Here is a 23,864-nt window from a genome sequence, read left to right on the forward strand (position 1 = left end):
AACTGCAACACCCTTTGGCCTCATTGTTAAGCCCCCCCTCCCAATCTTTTTAATCCCTCAGGAATTTGGTAGACCTCTGACTTTTGTGGTGCTGGGGACCTCGCACGGGTCAGAAGCCACGAAGAACTATGCGCCTTTCACTTGCAAATCTGAGTAGGGATTTCCATAGGTGGTCTATGCTGTTCTGAACAAAGCGAGCGATCGCTTAGTGGTTGGGGGAATAATGTCTAAAATATGTCATGTCTCTTGCTTCTCAAAGAACTGCTGGTGGAACACCAATGCTGGAAGTGGAGGTGATGTATTATTTATTAAGGTGCCTTACTAGGACTGGTAGGAAGCTGTCCTTACAGAATATTAATATCTCATTTATTTGCTTGTAAGGATCTGGCCTCAAAGGAAAGGAAGATGTATCCCTCTGATGCGTGGTTGTGTCTACATCGTTTTGCTCATCCAACTCGGGCTGTGTTGGTGGCTGGCGTGGAGTTGTGTCACTGTTTGGGATTTTACATTGGAGCTGTTGGAGGTGACTTAACTGGTTGAGGTCTGTTTATCCAAAGTATGTACCGTAAGAGCATCAGCTCCACAATTCCCTTGGCTGAAGCGGACAAGGACCTAATGTAAGATGAAATGAAGGCATTTCTCAGCTTGTGTGCAAAAGTAGGAGTTGGAGCTCTGCAGTGTATTATCTAGTGGCTTTTGTATTCAGCGTGAGTAATAAGGCTTGGATAGCATACATTAGCACTCCGGTAACATAGTGTTTGATGGCTGGCAGTTGCTTGACTTGTATGTTTTGGCTAAATCTTCACATTAAAAGATTTGCAGCGGTTTTGTCTGTTTCCCTTATCAATCAGCAGATGAATTGCCGAGCCAAGCACAGGCAGGACTGTTCAGCCAGTCAAAGCTGGCATAATCAAGCTCGTACTTGGAGGTGTGAAAAGCTGTGTTCTGCAAAGGCTAGACAGTGATTTTTCTGAAGCTGACCCGATAATCTCCTGTGCTCACTGCTATATGATGCATGCAGCCACTTCAGCTTCAGAGGACAAGTGTCCTCTCAGTGTGGGAGAGGGATTCTTAGAACAGGGTTATTTACTCAAGTGAGTTAAAAGCTTGATGCTTTTTTTGTTTCAACAATTCAGGGGAAACGCAGCCAGAACTTGCCAAAGGCAGAAAATAACAGCAAAGGGGATTCTTGGGAGTTTTGTCTAAGTAAACTGGCAGGGTGAAACTCTAAAAAGCCATCCTGGGGAGTAGCTGTGTACAACTGGGACTGAGGGGACGGTTTCATCCTCTTCAGTGTGTGTCCACAGATGCTGGTCTGTGTAAGGAACAGCTATTGAACAGGAGAAATCTGGTCTGCTCTGTGCTTGTCCACTTCAAGCCTGCCCTGTTGGAGTGACCGTAATAGGATGGGATTCATTCTGAGCTGACTCTTCAAACAGGTCTCTAAAATTCACAGAGGGGGTTAATGGTTTAATAGCTATTGCTAATTGCGTGGAGCAAGGAAGCAGCCTGGTTCAGAAAGATGCGGCTGAGTCTGCAAGACAGCCTTGGCTGGTGACCAATTTGTCTTTATTGTCCCTCAGCTTAGTGACTTGTCCACAGTAGTAGGTGGTTCTTATTCTGATGGGCAGCTTCTGGAGATGCCTGGTTTTGGAACCTATTTTTAGTCTAGAATTCCTTTGTGCTTCTTTCCAGCCTACCAGGTGTTAAAAGAAAACTTAATTTTTTTCTGTGCTAAAGATAAGGCTCCTTGGCTGCCTGCAGTTGCGCTGCCCTTGCGGCCAGGGGAACTGCATCTCTTGGGATTTGTTGTTATTAAGTGCAGGGGAAGTAGCTGGTGTTGCCTCTTGCCTTCTGTGTGTGCTTCCTATTTGAAGCAAGGATTAGTTTTCCACCCAGAACAGTCCTCCAGGGCTTTGGCTTAGAGAATGCCAGGTGAAATCTGGGGACAAGGAGTTCCTGCGGCACGAAATACTGAGTTATTCTACAGCTTCAAGCTAGTAACAAAAAAGCTTAAGCTTACCGTGGAGGTACTTGGTCAGAGCAGCATGCTCCAGCTTGCTTGTGTTGCTTGGCTGGGACTGTAGAGCAGGCTGACTATAAAAATAGCCAGATGGGAAGGATGAAAGTACAGCCTGATGCAGCTTGAGTATCAAACAGCTCTGCAGCCAGCTACCTGCTAAAACCTGGATCGCTCTTGTGTTAAGTGGAAGCGCTACAGCAAGGTGTCAAACTCTGCTTAAGAAGATAGCCAGGTCACTGCTGTTCATACACTGTCTAATCCAGCCTCTTCCTAAAGCTAAGTAGATCTTAAGCTCTGATTAATCTTCTTTGAAGTGTGAACTTGGACTGTTATCCTGCAGCAAGCTCCATGCCAGTGTCTCCAGCTTTCGTTGAGTGTAGAGGTCTAGGTTAGCTTAGATCTAGTCATTGTGAATTTCCTGAGCAAACAACTTTCCAACACTATTTTCACTCTTTACAAATCTATAACTACAGTCAAAAATGCTTCTCAGACTTGGGGAAACAGCAGTGTGAGGCTGCCCAAGTACCCCCACAACTCATGTCAGGCTAGTGCTGGCTGCCCATGTTATCTACTAGCCAGAAGGAGGAAATGCTCTTAATTTTTTTTACATTTTAATGAATAGATCTCTAAAAGCCAGCCTTCTAGGGAGCAGCTTTCCCTGTTATTCACTGACACTCCTGATCCTAGTAAAGATGGAGGAAGCTTGTTGGGGAAGAGAGATTAATTTTTCAGCACTTCTGCTAACTGGCTTCTGAATGTCTTAGGCTATTTGAGAACCTAGAGCTAAAAACCTACAAATGTATATGCATATGCATAATGTATATGACTGCAAGAGAAATGCTATGGCTGTCTTTCAAGTGCAGCTGGAGTTCTGTTTAGGTTTAACCACTGCTAAAACTACTTACATAGCCTAAAAAAATCTCTCCTGACTTCTAGAGAAACTGTATTTAGATCCAAACTGTTCCTATTAAAAAAAAACAAACCCCAAACCTCTTGATGTTTCAATATGTTTGATTTGAACTAGCACTTGCTAAAGGGGTGTGAGGTGAACATGACTTATATTCATCAGCACAGCAAGGCAGATGCATGTCACTGGGTACTATCAATTTAACTTGTATAATATGCTCTTAGTGCTTTTTAATTACGAAAGTGCATAAAGGATTAGCCTGGAAGAGTAGCTGAATACTGTCAGTTTTCAACTATTTTTTTTTTTTTTTTTGGTGGAGATAGATGTGTGGCCACTCGTCCTCCAGAGAAAGGAGATGCTAAAAATAAAGTGGAAAGTGTCTATACTGTTGCTGGTGAACAGCTTCTTGGTGGCTTCTGTTTGTCACTGAGCACCTGGTGCATGTGTGGCCTGTGACGGGGACTTGTTCCAACAGCTCAAACTGCTGAGGGCCAGGGCTGCCGGGAGAGTGGAAAAAGTGACTCGGTGTGCCCTGAAGGCTTGATCAGATAGTGGAGCCTGTGGTAGCTGACTCTGACCTGTGTCTCTCTAAGCTGGAAATGCTGAGGTTGTCTTCTTTGCTACAGACAGCCCTGCAGATCATAAGGGTCTTCAGCTAGAGAAGTCTTTCTCTCCTTGTGTGGAATAGGTGTGTTTTACAATGGGAATGCACATAGCTGTGTGTGACCAGACCAGATATATTATAAGCTTTCTGGTGTTTTGATTGTGTCTAGTTGACTGGACACATACAATAATGCTTTCCAAAAGGAGACAAATGTATGCGAGCAGCTGGACATGGAGGGCCTCTGAGATGGACTAGCACAAATGTGGTGTTACTGGGACCCCTTTCCCCACAGCAGCGGTTCCCTCTTGCACAGCATCAGATGGGTGTATAAGAAGATGTGGAGGGGTGATATACCCTTGTGTAACAAAGCAGTGCTAGGTGGCTTGCTGCTGCACTCTGTGTGTACAAACACAAGTAGTATTTATCTACGAGCTGTTTAGGAGGGAAATGAGGAGTCTAGCAAGCTGACATACTCATCCTGGTGCCCATGAGCAAGACTGCAGAGGGTGATCTTTACTCTTCTTTAGAGGCCTAAGAGGCTGTTGTGACAACTCCAACCTCTTTCCTTACTAATACTCATTAGTCCTGTGGCTCAAAGGTAAGAGCAGTTCACTTGTGAAACTGAGAGCATACCAGCCAAATCAAGTGAAACTATTGGTGGTTGGAGGTATCTTGCAGTAACTTGACTGTGCTACTGACAAGCTACCTCCTGGAACTGGAAGGAGGACTTTACCAGATCTGCTGTATGATAGAGGGGTGTTTGTGTGCATGAGGCTTGTGTGACCAGCTGTCCTCCACGTGATGAGTGAGGCCTTGGATGGGATGGTCTTCTGCTGATGAGTGATGGTGCAGCAAGTCCAGGGCTGGGAGGCACCTGCCCAGAGGAAGGTGGCTTGGAGCAGGTGGCTGCTGCTGTGAGATCCTCCATCTGTCCGGCAGCCTGAGCTGTGTTAATGGAGGCAGCAGAGCCTGCCAAGAGCAGGCTGTCAGCTGGCTGGATCACTGCTGGGCTACTGGTTCAGCGCTCTCTTGGAAACTCTTGAAGTACACAATGATTATACATGTGAAACTTTCTGGAAGTACCTCCATGGTGCAGTGCAGCATAAACTCTGTGCTAATGCAGCAGTGCTGCTGTCTGGGCTGTAGCCTTTTTTCCGGGGGGCCAAGGAGCTCATACAGGACATGACACTAATGTAGCCCCAAAGCCTTCTGTTTTGGCTCTGGTCCTGTGTTGTGCCCTATAGACCCACCTTGTTCTCTGTGCAAGTTCCTTGGTGTCTTTCTGTGTCAATGCGCAGAACAGGACTTGCCTAACAGACCTGAGACTTGAGTCTGGCCCTGACAAGCATCGGTCCTGGACTTGGTAGAGGACAAACAGGTTGATTCCCATCATATGCTTGCAAATCTGATGCCTGCTGGGTAGAACACAGTGCTCTATGCTGGGGCGAGAGTGTGGCAAGGTCTGTCTTGGACTTCAGATCAAAATTTGATTTTTGTCTGGCATGAGACTTCAGACTGGGTGGTTTAGGAACAGTAAAATAGATGGAGGGATCCATTGCTTCAGATATGTAGGAGGGGTCTGCTCGAACTCACTATAGATTAGCATGCTTGGAACTTGTCACCCAGTTATTTAAGGCCTTGGGTCAATAGATGGTTATGGATATGAGTAATCTTGGTTCCTTTTTCCCTTTCTAGGTCTTGCACTCTGGACTTGTCAGGCTTACAGTCTTCTGGGCACATCTCTTCTCAGCTATGAGTAGATCAATAGGATTTAACATCTGCGTGGTCACCTGCAGCATTCTGCTCTTGTCCTCCAGTCCACCATGCCTTGCATCTCAGCCACTGGAGGAGAAGGATATGACAAAGGTCCAGCATGGCCCCTGGGTAGGAAATGGGGTAGAAGATGAAAGGACAGGCATGCTGAACTTGAAAAATAACCTGGGCCCTTCTGAGCAGGTTGTCTCTGAAGAGCCATGCGAAGTGTCAGCAAAACCATCTGAGACACCCATAAATGAAGCTTTCACTGTGGAAGGAGAAATGCTGCCTGTAAGCCTGAGCCATGTCATCCCAGGCAGCCAGGGCCTGGGTGCTCACACTTCTGCTGTGGCAGTGGCTGCCACAGATGAGGAGGAGCTTGGCCCCACAAAGTCAGAGCTGGATGAGGATGATGCGTTCAAGGCCATGCTGACCACAGCTGTGACCACACTGAACCCTGCTGTCCAGGAGGAGTCTGTCGGTGGCCACATTAGTGAGACCACCACGGAGGGTGGTGTTGAAGTAGAGCCCAGCTCTGCCGTTCTCTCAGCAAACCCCCTTTTTGGGACAGCTATGGAGGAGGAGGCAGAGAGCAGCTCGCACCCCTCAGCTGCACCCCAGCCCATGCTGTACCCAAGCTCTCCCAGCTGGGAAACAGCCAGTGACCACCCTGTCATCCCAACTCCCCAGGCTCATGGTATGACCTCTGAGGTGGGAATGCCAAGAGACCACACAGGGAGCCCTCTGAGGTCCCTGGCTATGCGAGCATCTGTGGCTCCAAAACGGCCCCTTGTGGTGACTGAGACCTCCTTCCACCTGGAAGGAAGGATGGGTGTCAGGGGAGAACTGCCTGCCACAGCTGGCACTGTCACAAGCCACCCTATGGACACTGTGCCACCTGACTGGGATGACACAAAACTAGGGGACATCAGTCAAGGGGGAAGCACAGCTCATGAGGAGGTGACAGAGGACCTGGGGACAACAGAACCATCCCAGACACCACAGGGAGGTGTGGGGGAGGAAGAGGATGCAACAAGAGTGCTGCCATCCCTAGCATCACCTCCACCAACTCCTGAGCTTGCTGAGGAGACCAACTACACAGCGCTGGTGGAAGGGGAGGAGTTGCCAGCAGCTTCCACAGATGGCAGTGATGCTTTCCACACTGCAAACCTGACGGGTGTAGGCATGGCTGGTCTCAGCTCACTGGAAAACATAAATGCAGTCACAGCAGAGGAGGGGAAAAGCATCCCACCATCACAGCCGGAGGCTGCTGTGGTGACAGATACACAGTCTGATCTCTCTGCTACTCCGGAAAGCTCATGGAAAGGTAAAACTTGCTTGTTACACTGGCCTCTAAGGTAGGCTTGGGAGGGATGTGCTTGGAAATCTGTGCTTCCTTCAGGGGGATGGAGAAAGGTGTGATCTTGATACCTGTGGTAGAGATGGGACACCCCTTCCGTCTAGGGAAAGCTATGGAGCTTTGTGGAGGGGGCAACAGCTTAAATGTGTAATTCAAATCTATAAAGTGCTGCCTGGCCTTGGCTGTTCCTGTACACGATGTCCCTGTGTACAGGCAGGCACAGGCTGTTGGGTGGTACCCTGTCCTGACTGTTATGTGAAGCAACTGTGTTGAGCTGCCTTTTCTGCTCCTCAGGCTGAGAGGGGGTGGCTGTAGTAGCAAACAGGAAAGCTGAGACTGGAACGGCTGTGGCAGCTGAGCCTGGGGTTGAAGGGTGTACTTGAGTATGGAGGTCTCCATGGAGAATCAGAGGTTTGGTGCTAGTTAAAAAAACTTGCTTTGTTGACTTAGTGAAGTTGTGCAAGTGCAGCGTACTACCAAAGCAGGGGCTTCAGTTTTGGTGTTCACGTAGCAGTTGAGGGGTACAGCTGTGGCTGGTTGTAGGCATCTCACCTTGACTAGAGATGTAAATCTGCTTTGAGTAGCCCTCTGGTGTGACTCTCTTGTGACTAGGCAGCCCAGCCTCTGGTCAAGCCAGAGGGAGACCAAACCAGCTGGTTAAGCACTTGGTTTAAAGGAGGATAATGCTCCCCCAAGTGTCCCTTTGATATGGCAAATGCAAGGACCCAGAGGTGGTCCTTGCATTAGCTTACTCTGAAGCCCTGCAAAACAGAGGGGAAAATAATTCCTGGTGGGTTAAATGAACTATCATCTTGGATTACTTGGCTGTCAACTGCTAGCTATGGACACTTACACTCAGTGCAGAGATAATGGATGGCTGTAAATGCTTCCCAAATCCAGGAATAAGTGAGCTGTCCCAGTAGCTGTGAGTGATGTTTTCCATGACTTTAGAAGGATGCTCAGATCAAAAGATCTGTCCGGAGGAAAAGCTCCTGGTGTTGTCTCCCCACCCTAGAGTGGGCAGTCAGAGCCTACCACAGCTTCAGTGTTTGTGCCAGCTCTGTTACCAGCAGGCAGAAATCTTCTTCCTAGACAGCCTGCCACAGGCTGATGGATTTACCTGCAGAGATGACACCTTCATCCCACTGACAATGTTTCTACTCGGTGTTTAAAATATAGGGGGGAATGCTAAAAATAAGTCTAGTCAGGTGTTGAGGCTGATGAGGAACATGAGCCGGGTTTAAGACTTTGTTTTAATTGCTAGGAACCTTTAATCTTCCCTTTTAGGCTACAGAGGTAAAAGGACAACTTCCTCTTGCTGCATCCAAAAGATCTAGCTTCTGCTGTTAAAGAAGAAAAGCTCATTGCATGCTGGTGCTGAAACCTGACTGATTAATTTCTAGGTTAATTTATAAGCACTTGACTTGTCAGCAGGTTCCCTCTCTGCTGTTTCCCAGATGTTGGGGAAACAACACTATCAATAAGTCTTGTGTAACAAAAATAAACCCTTCTACAAAGCTGAAGTCTCACAGCCATGAGAGCTGGTCACTAAAAGCACTGCTCTGGCAGCCTTACTTGCTTTGAACGGTATTTCACACCACAGGCCTGCAGTGCTGTGCTCCCTGGTGGATCCATGTGTCCCTAAAGGAGCAATTAAGAAAATGAGGACTGATTTTTGCTGCTTTCATTCCTGTTATATGCATGTTCTCACATCTGCCTTTACGCTGTGCTGCCCTGATGATACTTGGCTGGACCTGCTGCTTGCTCTGTGGCTCTGGAAATGCTAATGCATGGAGTTATATTCCTTCAGAACTCTCTTCTGTTGCTGTCAGTTGTCCTGTGAGTTGGTACTGACATGTGTTCTTGCTGCAGGTGCTACTCAGGAGGTGACAACAGTTGCCCAGGAGGTTGATGCTGCTCTGTCAGTTGTGACGCTGATGCCTGGTGCTACCCAGAGAACAGGAGCTGCAAACCTTCTGCAGGAAAACAGTGGGGAGGACACCCAGATGACAACTGCTCCTAGTGCCACCCAGGTGCTGGTGGCAACTGGTACTCCCCCTGTGGCAAACACTCCAGGTGTAGAAGGTAGGGTTCTGTTTCAGGGACTGTGGGTTCATTTTCACACAAGATGAGATGGTACATCTGAAACCAATATCAGTGCTTGGGTACTGAAGTCTCAACACAGCATCTGCAGTCTAAGTGACTTTTTTTAGCCTTCTGCAGGCTGCCTCTAGCCCTGGGCTGCCACTGCTTTCTGCCCATGCTGCCAGGTCCACCATGTTGAAATACAACAGCATATGCTTTTGCCCCAAATAACGATGGAGTAGAGATTTTAAAAAACAAACCACCTCCAAAAAAAACCCCCCACACCTAGCTTGGATAGCAAGCTGACTTATAGCTTTAGACATTTAAGCCAGTTTTTATTTATGGAGGGAGAGCTCTTCAGCAATCTGTGACTGCCTTTGGCTCCAGATGTTCAGTCCAAAGAACAAACATCAGGGCAATGTGAGAGCAGTGGAAGGTGAGGAGGAGGTTGTGTGGTGTGTGTGTGGCCCTCTTGCATGAATCCAGCAATCCTTTGGGTACAGGAACCTGTGTTGATATTCCCCTCCATTAAGAAAGGGCAAGTTCTCAGGTTGATATAGCTCCTACAGAAGTGCCTCAAGTAGTTTTGTTCTTCCAGCTGCTGCCTACTGGCTTGATGTCACCTTGGCAGGTACATGTACGAGCCTGTCTCCATAACAGGAGTGTAGCAAGGGTTCCCTTAGCACAAAGCTGGCTTTGAGTGTATTTCTATAGTAGTAGGTACCACTGTAATGAAACTGCTGCTGGGCAGCTTTTCTGGTAGTTCTTATAATTCAGGGCATCAAAAGAAAAACCTATTTGCATTGTATCTCTTAAATTAGTGTCCCTTTACAGGGGAGAGAAGGCTCTTCTGGCAGTTTCCACTAATTAATTTGCTTCTGGGATTTAATTATAAATTCAACTAATTTTTATCTTTGCAATAAACCATTAGGTCTGTCAGCTGGTTCAGATCTCTACCAGTGTCTTGGTGCTCTGATCTTGCTATGGAGTGGTGACCAGCAGTCCTCAAAGCAATGGAAGTAAAAATCTAGCTGAGTTCTCATTAAGGGGAACCTCCTGTTCTGGCTGTCCCAGAAGAGACGTTTTTATTACAGCAGAGCCACTTTTACATCTTGAAAGAGGGAAGAGTTTAATAACTTCTTCCGCTCTGAGTTAAGTTGTTATGAAAGCATTTGTTCTTAAATGGTGGGGTTTTAAATATCATTGTGCCAAACTGCTGCTACTTCATGTCTTCTGTAGATCTCACAGATGTGGTACTGGTCACCAGTGAGAAGGCTGTTTCCAGTCCTGATGTGTTGTCTGCTACCCAGCCTGGACAGACAGAGGAGCCATCCAGCAGAACTGTGGTCCTGGTAACTCCAGCATCAATGGCATCTTCTGTCAGGAAGACAGCTCTTCCACCTGTGAGGAAGATCAGTACAGCTGTGACCTATGGGCTAGACCGCCTGGAGTCAGAAGGTACCACTGATCCCAAGGCTAAGAGGCGGGCAGGTTCATGTGGAGTGTCCCACTTGCCTCGACACTGAGCTCCCCAATTGTGTCTGTTTGGTGTGTGGCTATGTCCATATGTTGTTGTTGCTAATAAAGTTGTTGAACAACCTGTCCCCCTCCAGGAGGTGCAGGAAGCAAGCAGTGAAGGTTGCCAAGGAGGATGCTTGAAACTCAAGCGGCTGTGGTGGGAGGGATGGGGTTTTCCCTTGGAGAGGGAGAAGCAGTGGTGTTACCGTGGCAGTGGAGGCTGGCTCTGCACCTGTAACTGCTGGTGTGTGTAGCCATTGCAGAGCCTCTGTGCCAGGTAACACTCATGGAACATGTTCAGACAACTGGAGAGGCCTTGCCACCCTGTTGCTGAAATCCTCACTATATGCAATGCAGGAGGATGTTAAGCATGAGATGGCTACCACAGTGTTCAGCTGGCTGAAACCTTGCCAGAACAAGTGATGCCCTATTTGCACTCCCTGTGTGATGCTGCTGGGAGAGGCAAATGATGCATCCCCTTTGAGATGGCCTTCCAGCTTGAAGCTACCTGCTAAGGCTCCTCCAGCCTTGCCTCAACCCTGGGCTCCCTTCTCTTAAACTGCTTTAGCCCACTGCCAGTCTTGGAGTCTCTGCTCCCTGACTGTCTTCAGACAAGTGGAACCCAATGATGTAAACTCCACCTGGGCAGACACCCATCAAGAGAGGTTTGGGTGAAGTCGATCCTACTCTGGAGTGGGTCTGCAGCTCAGATCTGCTGTCTCTTCAGCTCATCCATGATTTTCCTGCAGAGAATAGCTTTACTTCTGCTTCTTGCTCTTTCTCCTAGTTAAACTCTTATCTGCTTGCTCATCCATCCAGTTTTGTGCTCCAGTCTGGACTGACATCACCTGGCAGGGATTAATCTTTCTGCCTGTTTTGCTCCCCTTCGTTTTTCTTGACCTTCTCTTGCCTTCGTATTTTACTGCAAAGGTTGGCAGCCCTCCAGGGGTGGCATGCCAGATGGTATTTTTCTTCTGATTAGAGGTGGGGTGCCATAGACAGCAGCTAATCAGCATCTTTTTCTCTGTGTGAAGCAATAACTCTCATTCCTGTTAAGTTTAGAGGGCAGCAGAAGCTGGAAGCCCTCTCCACTGCATGCATGAGGTGCTGCAGCTCCTGCCCTCTCTTAGGCTTGCTGCTGGCTTTGAAGTCTGCTGTGAGTTCTCTGGGCCTCCAGCTACAGCACTTGCCCCTTGCCAGGATGAGTCTTGCATGTATCTGGCAATGCAAGGATGTGGTGCTGATGATGGGAGAGTGGCAGCAGGGGAAGATGGGCATGGGTGTGGAGGGACAACCTGATCTTTCAGGCTAGGAAATAAGGTGTCTGCTTTGAAAGAGCAGTATGATTCAGGAGGCTAAACTGTTTCTGAGCCCTCTGGGATCTCCTTTAGAAGCCTGGTTTTCTGCACAGGAAGATAAGAGGGATTTCCATTTCAAGTGAGCATTGGTTTCTCCCTATTTAATGAGACTTTCTGCACAGGCATTTAGAAAAACATCCTTCTGCTCTGACATAGGACTGCTGTGACTTTCTTGGGTTCCTACTGAGCTCTCTTGTGTGACCACAGGCCTGTTTTCTCTGCTCTTGGGTAAACTTTGAGCTCCTTTTAAGGGCAAATGTGGGCTGTAGCTAGGATCAGCTTCCCTAAATGATGATGACTCAAGGAGAAAGCTGTGGGTTTCTTAGCTCTGGGGTATGGCTCTGCAGGTGTCTGTCCTCCAATGGACATGGTGCTCTCTGGTGTGCTGTGTGGTTCTGACAACTGGCACAGCTTTTGTGGTCTAAGTCTATTCTGATCAACCCAGACCTTACTGCAGTGAGCCAGAATTTTCCCTGGTGTTAGGGATCACCAACACACATCTTAAAATGGGACAAATACCACCTGGGGATAGGCTTTCTGCCTGGGGATGCTACTGCCCCAGTTAAGCAAAAGGAAGCTTTTGAGCTGTGACTCTGCTCTCTAACATTTTTCTCCATGTGATGGCAATTAGGGGATACTGGGGTACTGCACCTTCATGGTGGAGTGACATTTGGAAGCTTGGTTTCCATTCCCCCAAAATTACAGTTCCCAGTGCTTACTATCAGAATTTTTTAGATGCTGCCAGATACGAGATGTTTGGGAGAGCTTTCCTTTGAAGCTGTACTGAGCTCCAGCCCAGGATGCTCAAGCTCTCATGGAATGCAAGGTCAGACATCACTACTGCTGTTGCAGGCATATGCTTGGGTTCCCTAATGAGGGATCTTGGACCTCTGCAGGGAGGCTGTGCCTTGCTCACCAGTGGAAGAAATGGAAGGAGCTGAGTGAGCTCAGCTGGTCTCTGCTGCCTTCAGTGGGGCTTGCTCACTTGCCTCACTGTGGGCCTGGCTCATCATTAAATACAAACCCCTGCTGTTCAGCTAGCTCTGTTTCTTGGGGACCATCTGTGCCAAACTGCCTGCAGTTAATTGCATCAGTATATTCACCTACCTGGCTTGGATGCAAGACCATATTAAAATTCAAGTTGCACAGACAAACATGAGTTGCTTTGAATATGTCTCTAGATGAGCTTATCCTCCTCTCCAGTGGACTCTGGAGAGATTAGCTGGGTAACGAATATCATCCTACTTGGACTCTGTGGTGGGACTGGTGGGACTGCCTTTCCTAGGCAGAGAAATCCTGTAAAGGGATTATAGGATATGGGCGTGGGACACAGCAGAGGATGAGGCTTACTTGTCTGGGAGACAAAATTATATATTTTGTTCCTGTGCCCAGAATTTCTGTCTTTCTAGCAAGCTAGACCCTGCAGCTTTCTCTGTAGGGCTTCTAGGTTCCAAATATATAATTTAGTTCAGCTTGCCTACTCAGGACCACTGTGTAAGCCTTCCAACACATTTTAAAAAATGTCTCTTTTGAAAGAAACCGCTCTTCTCTTGGACTGGACTCCTTTGCCGTAACATCCACCATGGTATGGGCAGAGATGGCTGCCCTCCATAAGCATTGGCAGGTGTAACTTTCCAATGTGCCAGCCAGCCTGCCATGTTCCCTCTCCTGCAAGATCCTTATGTCTTTAGCTGAAACCTGGTGGACAGAGCACAACAGCAGCTGGCTCCCCTTGGCTGCTCCTCAAGCAGCTCCTGTTGCTGTTCTGTATGGGATGTGATGCAGGGATGCTTTGAGGCTAAGCAGAAGGCAGGATAATGTGCTTTCTATGAGGACCTTGAAGGTTGTGTCAGCCTGACATGCTAATCCTAAACCAGCAGTTAGTACAGAACTAGCCTGCTGCCAAGGCTGATGTGTCACCCATCACAGCCTGGGTAAAAAGGATATTATTTATTTTTTTTTTTGTGTGCATCCCTTCCACCCCACCAAAATAATCCCAAACTGCCCTGCAACAATGTGTAAGCCCTAAGGCTGGTTCATGTTCATTCATCTAGGGTTGCTTCAAGCTGTAGTTGCTGGGGCTGAGCCACTTACATGGTTCATCTGTCACGTAGGCTGCTGGATGTGGAGGGTGCTTAGAGCTTTATAAAAGCAGGAGATGCTCTACCTGGTGCCAGGAACAGTCAATAGCTCTGAAAATGGGCAACTTAAACTCAGCTGCTCTAGAGGCAGGAGATGTGAGCCATGTAGCTCTTGAATGTGAAGTGCTCCTCATTAGTCAGGCTGGCTCTCAACCTGCAGCTGGCAGAATCCCGGTCTTTAGGGTGGAGGGGTGCACCCTAGGACAGCACAGAGCCATTTCCAATACTCTGCCTGGTTTACTGGCCTGTCCCCACCTATTTGGCTGTGGAGAAACCCCTCAGTGATGCTGAAACAAAGCTGGCACTGCCCTTGGGATCAGCAAATCCAGTGTCTTGCAGTCATGGGGTACCTCCCTGCTGAACCTTGGCTATGGGCTGTGGTTTGCTCTGTCTGCTGTGTAAAAGGCTGTTCCAGAATGGTGCCAGTATGAAGCTTTTAGGCTTTCTAAACTTAACATAATAGTGATATTTTAATACCTACTTGTGTCTGGGTTTAAACAGTTCCCATGGTTCTTTGGTGACCTGCGTACTCAAGTTTACTCTTACAAGGAAACTGTAGCTTAACTAATTTCAGTGAGAAGAGCTCTCCTAGTCCTCTTCTACTTCCCCTGCATCTTGTTCTTCTTGTACACAGTCATCTAAGCTGCATGTCATACTTCAGAAGTGAAGGCATGGGCTTGCCTTTTTTTGACAAAATACTTCAGAACTTAGAGCCATTAACATTAATTTTGTAGAAGACCCTTTTACATTCTTCTTACATTTCTGAGCTATGTCACAGTATCAGGAGCTGCCTTTTTTTTTTTTCTGTGAGTGAAGAGTATTTTTGCTTGGAAATCAAGTCTCTGACTGGGATTGCTGTTTGGACCCTGACTGCATGGATTAAGACCTGCCTCATTAAATCTCTTCAACCCCATTAAAAATTTAAATGAGGTTGCAGGGGTGTAAATAAGACAGGCACTTAGCCCAGCATGGTTAACTAGCATGATTCTATAATTCCTCGTCAGCTCTTTGGATATCAGCTAAATTGGCAAGGAACAGAAGATTTAAAACAAAGCACAAACAAAATAAATCAATTATTAAATATTCTTGGTACATACTTTTGTCTTGCTTCCAGTTTATTGCTCCCCCTGAAAGGGGAACTGCTCTCCCTCTGGTGCAGGTTGACCTCCATGTTCTTCACAGTAGATGGTAGTTCATCCCTGATTCTCCTCCTTTGTAGCAGAAAACTGTAAAAGGAAAAAATTGTAACAGAATTTTGCATCAAAACAAAGCTTTCTTCTTTTTTTCGTCTGTCTTTTCCTGAAAGTGTTTGACCAAAGACAACATCTCTGCTTGTTTTGTTTCATGGGATCCCCATGAGAGTTGAGGAAGAAGGGGTGATCAAGCCCTTAATGAGTTGGGAGCTTGTGGGTGAACAGCTATGAGGGAGTTAGGCTAATTAAAGGCTCACTAAGAAGAGGAGTGAGGCAACTCCTGCTGTGTGCAGCTAGTGTGCTGAGTTCAGCCTTGTCCGTGCTTCCCTGTGATGGGAGGCAGAATGTGGTCTGGCCACCCTGCTCTGCTGTGGAGACGAAACTCAAACCATACGCTCTCTGCAGTGGCTGACTGCTGAATCACAGAATGATATGGGGTTGGAAGGGACCTCTGGAGGTCATCTAGTCCAACCCCCACCTGCCAAAGCAGGTCCACCTAGAACAGGTTGCACAGGAACGTGTCCAGCTGAGTTTTGAATGTCTCCAGAGATGGAGACTCCACCACCTCTCTGGGCAGCCTGTTCCAGTGCCCTGCCACCCTCAAAGTGAGGAAGTTCCTTCTCATGTTTAAATGGAACTTCTTATGTTCAAGTTTGTGCCCGTTACCTCTTGTCCTGTCACTGGGCACCACTGAAAAGACTGGCCCCATCCTCTTGACACCCACCCTTTAAGTATTTATAGGCATCAATCGGATCCCCCGTCAGTCTTCTCTTCTGTAGACTAGAAAGAGCCAAGTCCCTCAGCCTTTCCTCATAAGAGAGATGCTCCAGGCCCCTGATCATCTTTGTAGCCTTATGATGCAGTCTAGGGCTTTCTCTCTCAAATACTATATCTGCTGTGCTTTATGGGCTCCAACAGCGACTTCTGCAAGAATCTCTAGGAATGGTTGAAAGCATCATTGCATTGTCTTTCCCAGATGTCTGGGAAGTGGCTCACCTCTGCCCAGCTCCTCTCTGTGCGGAGTGAGCTGCACGGCTGTTTTACGCTTGGTTTTTGGGAAGGGAAGGACACTTCTCCAAGTAGCCTTGTTCTTTTTGATATTCTGGCACTGTTCTGCCTCCAACAGGTTAGATGATGTTTCTTAGTCTTATCCACCTTGGTTCCTGGCCTGGCCAGGCTCTGCTTGAATTTTTAACTGTGTCTGGCTTCTCATTTGTCCAAAGAATTAGAGTTCGCTTAAATCTTAGTTTAATGTTGTAGCTTTCCTGTGCTTTTTTTCAAGCTTAAACAGAAGCAACAGAAGCCCCCTACAGTTGCTGTTGAAAGGTAATTGGACTGTGTGGGTGAAAGTTTTTAATGAGTTTTTGTTTGTTTTAATCTGGGGATTAAGCGGTTCACCCTCGCAGCTCTAGGGAGGTGGATTCAGATAAGTAGGTATGTGGCAGTTTCTTCTGAAGGCTCTGCAAGGAGCATTTTCCTCTGCAGCTGCCAATGGTGGGGTCCATGTGGGGGATAGTGTTACTCGTGGGGCTTCTCTGGGGAGTTTTGGGCATTGGGACCAGGGCAAACCACCCTGCAAATTGCCTTAGCTCCTTCATTTTTACATCCTGCCCTATGCAAGTGGGATGCTGTCCCTTTTGTCGATCAGACACAGGATGTCTTGTCTTCTGGGAAAAGTCAGAGGCTCTTTTTTTTTTTCTTTTTTTTTTTTTTTCTTTTTTTTCTAATTAAAAGCTGTCTTTAAACGAGGTGGGGGAGATCTCATGGTGTCTTTCCCTCTGGCTGACATCAACACTTCAGGCCACGTGGGTGCAAGGAGAGGCCAGCAGTGTCGTTCTGAACCTCTCCATGAAAACACCCTGGGGAGAAGCACTACCTTTGACAAAGGACAGCGAAGGCTGCAGAAGGGTGATCAAGGACTTAAAAAGAGGTGTGAGCTGAGTGGGCATGCAGTCATCTTCCCTTTTGGCACCTGATGGGACTTGAGCTCAAACCTGGGTACCCTAGAGACTGTTACTCATAACAAGAGGCCCACCCCTTAATCTATGTCATCTGTGACGGATCCATGCTGGGTGCTTTTAGAAAATTAAGCTTAAATCAAATGTTTTCTTAACTCTTGGATTGTTGGTTGTTCCTTTCCCGGGCAGTGTGGTTGAATTGGATACTTCTGAAAAGACACCATCAAACAGCTTTTTGCAAGAGAAAATGGAGTTAATGTCTCTACTGGGGCTTATTTTTTTGTGATTGGAAAAAAGTACCATGCCCACAGCCCTTTTCCATGTGAAAGCATTTTGTTGAGAGAAGTAAACTCTGTATCTGTCTTGTTCTGCCCTGTCCACTTACAGGTGATGCTCGTTAAAATCTGGACTGATTTGCATGCCCTCACTTGATAAATCATCTCCTTCTTGTCTTTATTTTTACACTGGCTAGTTCAACAACTGCATACCTCAGGTCAGAAGAGCTGTTCTGCAGCAAACTAGGGAGCAAACTTGTTATAGTCCATACTGTGTATTCTCTTTGTTTGGGGTTTTTTTCCTCATACAGCATTGGTTTTTTCCCCTTTAAAATAGCCTTGTGTTGCTAAACCTGCTCTCTAGCCTGGCTCAGCATGAAAGCAATTTTGTGGTGAGTGCTGCTGGAAATGCAGCTCTTAGGAATGATTGTTTTTTGGTCTTAATACAGAAGCAGACCTGTGGTCCCTGGTGGAATATCTTTTGCCCTTTTATCTTTTTTTTTTTTTTTTTCCAGAAGCTCTTCAGTGCCTTGGGTCCCCTGTGATGAGTGATGAGCCAGGACTGTGAAAAAGCAAGTGTGAATCCCCTCAGATTTGGGGGGAAGTAGGTTAGGATCAGAATCCAAATCTCTCCTTGTACTGTCTTTGCAATGTCGAAGAGTGCTCTGCTGGGAAGCGGCTTCTGCATCTCTTGGGCTTTGGCAAGCAGAAGCTGAAGACTTCCTGCAGCTCAAACATCAGCTCAGCTCTGCTGCCAGGAGCCTGTTCCCTCTCCTAGATGTGGCGAGGATTTTCCTCTGTTAAAGAAGAGCTTTCAACATGTAATTCCCTCTCCTCTTGGAATTTATGTGGGTAGGGTTAGGTTATCTTGCTTTGTGTGGTAAGATCCCACCCAATGGATGCATTCTTCCCAACAGTCCCTTTCCTTGTCTCCGTGCAATTGGCCGGATGCTGATACTTCCCATGAGAGGCCGTGCTTGGTTTGGCTCCCCTTCCAGAGCAAAGCATTTAAGACTATGTTCATGCAACACAGTCTGCAAATACCCCAGATAATTTTGCAGTGAACATGGCTGGGCTTAGCTGAGCTCATCAGCATGGAGGTTTTACCCACATGATTTGGCATAGCTTCTGTGCCCACTGCTTGCTTGGGTGTCTCGACCCACCACGGTACAGGACTCCGACCAGAAAGCCGTCTGCGCATGATGAGAGCCCATCTACCTTCCTACCAGTCATCTCCTTCCAGGCTGTCACAAGCGATTGTTCTTGGCAGCATTTTGGAGCCATCGGAGGGTGACGTTATTAGTAATCACGTGAAAGCAGCGGATTAATAATAAAAGAGAGTTGTCCTAGAAAGGCCTTCCTGCCTTGACGGTCAGCTGTGATCATAAAAGCAAATCAGAATACGAACCTCACTGGAAAAAAGCCTTTGGCAGAGGCTTCTTAATGCCTCTTCCTCCTGTTCTGGCAAGAGAAGGTAGTCACAGACCCCCATCCCTAGTCCTGTTATTATTTACACTCTTCTGCTTCCTGTACTGTATGCACACAGGGGTGGCCAAGGCCCAACACTGCCGTATGGTGTGAAGTGGAAGAAGACAAGCTGTGGGGTGCATAGCAGACAAGACATTTCAGTGTCTGCCCCTGCTGCCCTTTTCCCCCTATGAGTGCCTCCAGTACGCACAGGAGGAAAAGAAATCGCCTCCTTCGTTAGATGCTTGGCCCATATGTGAAATGGGTGTTATTCTTCTCACCTTGGTTCAGCATCCCTGGGAGAGGATGGGACTATTTTCACGTCATTCCTGATTTCATACCCCAGAAGAGTTATAGCGAGGGCACAAATTAATACTTGACTGCTCCTGTAGCTTGCTCTGTCCAGCCTTTTGAAGTCTGTAATTTAATACTTGAAACTGTTGCATGACAAGACCTGTAGATGGAGGGAAGAGGGGTAGCTTGGACCAAAACGTTGCCCTAAGAGGCAGCATCATGATATCTCTTAGGTGGCTAGTTTGGTGTCTGTGGGGCTGTTGCAGAGATCAAAGCAGACCCTGAATCCTCTGGCATGTTTTGGCCAGCCAAAACTTCTTGAAAAGTAGAATTTTGCTCAACAGTGTATGAACCCAAGCTTCCCCCGTCACAGTGCGGTTGGGTGTCATCGTGCTCCATAGCACTCTTCTTTCCTTCATGGGCATGTGATGCAGGTGGGTTCTAGATCAATGCTCTCTGCAGCCATCGCTCAGCGTGTGGGAGCCTTTGCTCAGTGGTGGTACAGGAGAGGTCTTGGCTTCCTGCATCTCCCTGAAGTCATGTGAAGAGTGAGCTTGCCACTGGAAACCAATTAGCGTTGGCTGATGGTTAATCCCAATTTACTTGGCACTCATCAAGTGCTCCTAAGTATTCAGGCCATACAGAGCTGGGCGTTGTATAAAATGACAGCTTAGTCTCATGATGCACAATGATGCTCCGTGTTACTGTCTAGACATCATTGTCCTCTGAGTTTGGTGTGAGGGAGGCTGGGAAGGGATAGGACAGAGTATATCATAGGATAATTTGTGTTGGAAGGGACCTTTAAGGGCCATCTAGTCCAACTCCCCTACCATGAGCAGTGACATCTTCAACTAGATGAGGTTGCTCAGAGCCTTGTCCAACCTGGCCTGGAATGTTTCCAGGGATGGGACATCTCCCACCTCTCTAGGCAACCTGGGCCAGTGTTTCACCACCTTTAGTGTAAAAAATATTTTCCTCCTGTCTAGTCTGAATCTTCCCTCTTTTAGTTTAAAACCATTACCCCTTGTCCTATCGCAACAGGCCCTGCTAAAAAGTTTGTCCCAAAAGTGAGAACTCCAGGTCTTGTCCTGCAACCTTTTTTTTTTTAGGCTTGTTTTGTTTTTTGTTTTCTTTTAAGTTTGAATTCAGTTTGTGACTGTGAGTGAATCTATCACCTTCTAATGAGACACTCTTGCAGCTTAGGGCACAGCAGGCTATTTCTCTTGTGCTCTAAACCTGACAAATGATGGTTTCTTGAGTCTTCTGAGGAGTAAAAATGTTCGCAAACATTAATGGAAAATATCTAAAGATAGAAACGTCCCTCTTCAGTGAAGGTTTCTTCAACTGAAAACAGAGGCCCTGATGTAACTCCATTGCCTTCAGCAAGGTTAGGACAACAGTGGCTTCATCTCCAGCTCCTTACAAGCCATTATACTAAACTAACTTTCTTCATTGCCATCGCAGCTTGTTTGTAGCATATTCCTGATGGCGTTTTTTGCACCACACACTGCAACCAATGCCTTGCTGGTGCTGCTCACCCACGGCGTGGGCTTACAGCCACTGCCCTGGGCTAATAGCAGCACCTGCAAGTAATTCAGATTTCCTCCTCCTCAGGAGGAGCGTGGGTTTCTGCATCTATATGAAGTCTGCAGAGAAGCGTGAAGCCCAACTGAAGCCGTCTATGAGGAATGGGTTGTTGGTACTTTGAGTTGCCATCAGGAAGAGCTGGCTCTGTGGTCCTCTTTGCTGCAGCATGAGACCATCTGGAGTGGACAAGGTTCCTCTTTGCAGTTGATTTGTGGGGGCCCTGCTGCCATCACGGACTGAGGCTTTCACTTGTGGGGTGCTGGCTGTTGTCCAGCTGCTTCAGACTCTGCTGGTCATGGGTTAATGCTGGGTCAGGGAAATGCCTCATGAAGGGGGTGTGAGGTGGTCTCATTTCTCTGTGCTTAGCCACAAAAGGTCATCATGGAGGTGTATGTTTTTGTAGTGAAAAACCTTTTTTTGAAGCAAACATAGGGAGCTTTTGCCACCTTGAAATAGCAAATCCCGTCCTATGGATATCACCGGTGTTGCTAATGGACCAGTTCAAAGCCCCATGGTAAAGCCCAAACATTGCTGTTTCTGGTGGCTATTAGTAAAGCTGAGAATCCCCAAAAACTCCACTAAAAAATTGTTATTTTGTCTCAGACTTGTTTTCTTGGTGCTCTCCTATAACTTCTCCAAACCTGAAAATCTGAATGCCTGTTACAAGGTTGTTAAGTCCTTCAAAGCTAAAATCTTTGACACGTGAATGGGGGAATCTTATTTTCCTGGGGATTCCTGCTGCTTGCATCTTTCTTAGGTTGTGCTGTTGTCACAGCAGGGAGTTGTTAAGTGTCTTGATTTTTTTTTTTTTCTTTCCTGTTTCAATGAAGGTGAGGCAGAGCTTACTTTACAGAATACGGTGCTTATTTAGTCTGGCAAAGAGTGGCAGGTTTTGGATTTCTTCACTCTGGGAGATGGGTCTTTAACTCTGCCCTAGACTATTCTTGCATTGCCCTAACTGCAGTAGAAAATACAAACATCTCCTTGGACTATGAGTGTTTCAGCGCTGGAGTCTCCTGGTGTCACTAGGAGAGGACACAGGATACCATCCCTCCTTAAGAGGTCCAGGTGGCACATCGCAAGCTGGGATTCGGTGCGTGCAAACAGGATAATGGGGTCAGCTTATATGTAACATATGAAGATCTATAGAGCAAGGATGGCTCACAGCAGAAAGTGCTATAGGTGCTGTGTAACTGCTGGCTTCAGTGAGACAGGAGCACTTGTGACCGCTGTCAGATGTTTGGAAATGTTCCTACAGCTGGGCTCTAGGTGAATGCCTGATTTGGGTAGATTCAAGCCTGTGGCCAAGAAAGCTTTATACTTGCATTTTTTGGTTTTTTTTTGTTGGAGATTAGTGCCCTGACCCTGAGGCGCCAGCATTTCATCATATATTTTTTCTTTTTTTTGTAAGATGGACCTTAGCCAAAACTTAGGATCGTATACAAGCAGGCTATACAAAGTAGTTCACAGTGTGCAGGAAGCCTTCTGAATCTGCCGGTCTTTGCACTTTCAGTTCTTGTTACTTTGTATTTCTTCTGTTTCTTTTCTTCAAAGCTGCTGCTTTGGCCTCTGAAAGGCCAAAAAGTGCCAATTTAGGAGGGAAAAATGTAAGTTTTGTAGAAGGCTCTCATGTGAAGCACAAACCTCCAGCTTGAGCTTCAGCTGTGTGATGCTCGCTTCTGTTTTCCATCTTATGAGACTACCAAGTGTTAAGTACATCCTGCCCACGGCTGCTGGGCTCCTGTTGTGCCTCTGCTCCTGAAATGACATTTTTGAAGTTTGTGATTTTTTGAGAAGTGTAGCTTCCTCATTATGACCACCAAGTGGTGCTCTGCGCTGCTCGCAGCAAGGCAAGCTGTTGGCATTTTGGGAGGGGGGGTTTAAAACGCCCTTTTCAGAAGTAGGAATGAGCTAGAGAGGAGGAGGAGGAAACAAGTCAAGAGCCTTTTCTTTTCCCCTCACAGCGGTTGTGCTACAAGGACTACATTATTCACATCTCAGTGCTGTGGCTGCGTGATGATGATTGATGTACCTTGGTGATGATCAGACATGATAAGCAGTCCTGGCAGTTTCAATTTGGGTGTTCAGCTTGGCTGCCTGCTAGACTTTGGAGGTATAGAGATGGCTATCTGCTGCTTCAAAACTAGATCCTGGAAGGTGTCTCTGATTTGGCTTGCTAAAACCACAAGAAGCTTCTAAAAACCTTGTCCCAAACTAGTTTTTCAGAGATAAATATCCGTTTCCTGTTTTTTCTCAGCTGCTTTTTCACCCAGTCCACCTGGGGAAAACCTCTGTTCATGTTCCTCCTCTCCCAGGTGCCGGCTGTTTAGTGTCTTTGCTATTAAAGTTTGGAAATGTTTATAGCTGTGTTGCTCCCAGCAGAGGCAAAAGACCTACATTAACTTCTCTTTGCAGGTTTCCTGCAAGCACTCTCCAGGTGCCATTCTCAGGTTTACTCAAGCTCTGTGTTTTGTATGGAAACATGCGGCTTGATAAGAGAAAATTCTTATGTTGATTTGAAATGACAGGCACATTATAAGACAGAAACTGCCTATAAAATGTAATGGGAATTTAAGGGGCTAACTACATCCCTGTAAGCTCCATTAGATGCTCTGTGTGGTATAATTGTTTGCGGGAGTGATCATGCCTTTCCAGGTACCGAAGGCCACGCTATAGCAGGATGATGCAGCTAAATTCAAACAGCAGCTCATTTGTATGAAATGCAGGGCTAGAATTGAAAGGTGGCAAACGGGATTGTCTTGTCTGGTGAGCTGGAAGAAACCTGCCATGCTTTAAAGCAGATCCTTGAATTAGAAGGAAAAGAGATGCCGTGTAAGAGCACACTGAATGCTGTGTTTTTATAACGTACGCTGAGTTCTGGAGATATTCCACTCTGTGAAATAGAGGCCAAAGGAAAGAGTACAGCTCCCCCCAGTTAATTCAAGTTGGATAGCCACCAACTAAATAGCTTCCCCAAAGTTCCCCAGTTTGCTTCTCAGGTATTTTGTGGGTGCTGGAGTGCTTTTGCATCCCACAGCAGGAAGGAGAAGAGTGAAGCATCACATGCTTTACCTACAGCAGGTATGATATGTGCAGCCCCTCAGGTGTCCTACCTCGGCTGCTCCATCTTATTGCAGTGTCTGTCACCTATATGAGGTACAACTCCGACAGAAATAAAGGGATATTGAGATAACAAACGTTGATTCCAGTACTTAAAGGGGGCCTGCGGGAAAGATGAGGAGGGATTCTTCATCACGGACTGTAGCAAGAAGATCACAGAATCACAGAATATTTTTGTTGGATGGGACCTTTGAGATCATCAAGTCCAACCAACAAAAA

General features: G+C 46.9%; 1 protein-coding gene across 1 annotated transcript in view; it reads left to right on the forward strand.

Moving 5' to 3' along the window:
• Positions 1 to 278: 278 nt before the first annotated feature.
• ARMH4 (armadillo like helical domain containing 4) overlaps positions 279 to 23,864 on the forward strand; it is a 61,361-nt gene continuing 37,775 nt past the window's right edge. Inside the window, exons 1-4 of the mRNA XM_074149830.1 lie at positions 279 to 293; positions 5,230 to 6,616; positions 8,522 to 8,734; positions 9,974 to 10,192. Of these exons, the coding sequence (XP_074005931.1) occupies positions 279 to 293; positions 5,230 to 6,616; positions 8,522 to 8,734; positions 9,974 to 10,192 (1,834 nt within the window). The remainder of the gene's footprint in view (positions 294 to 5,229; positions 6,617 to 8,521; positions 8,735 to 9,973; positions 10,193 to 23,864) is intronic.

The sequence above is a fragment of the Numenius arquata genome, chromosome 6 (genome assembly GCF_964106895.1).
Source record: "Numenius arquata chromosome 6, bNumArq3.hap1.1, whole genome shotgun sequence".
Classification (NCBI taxonomy): domain Eukaryota; kingdom Metazoa; phylum Chordata; class Aves; order Charadriiformes; family Scolopacidae; genus Numenius; species Numenius arquata.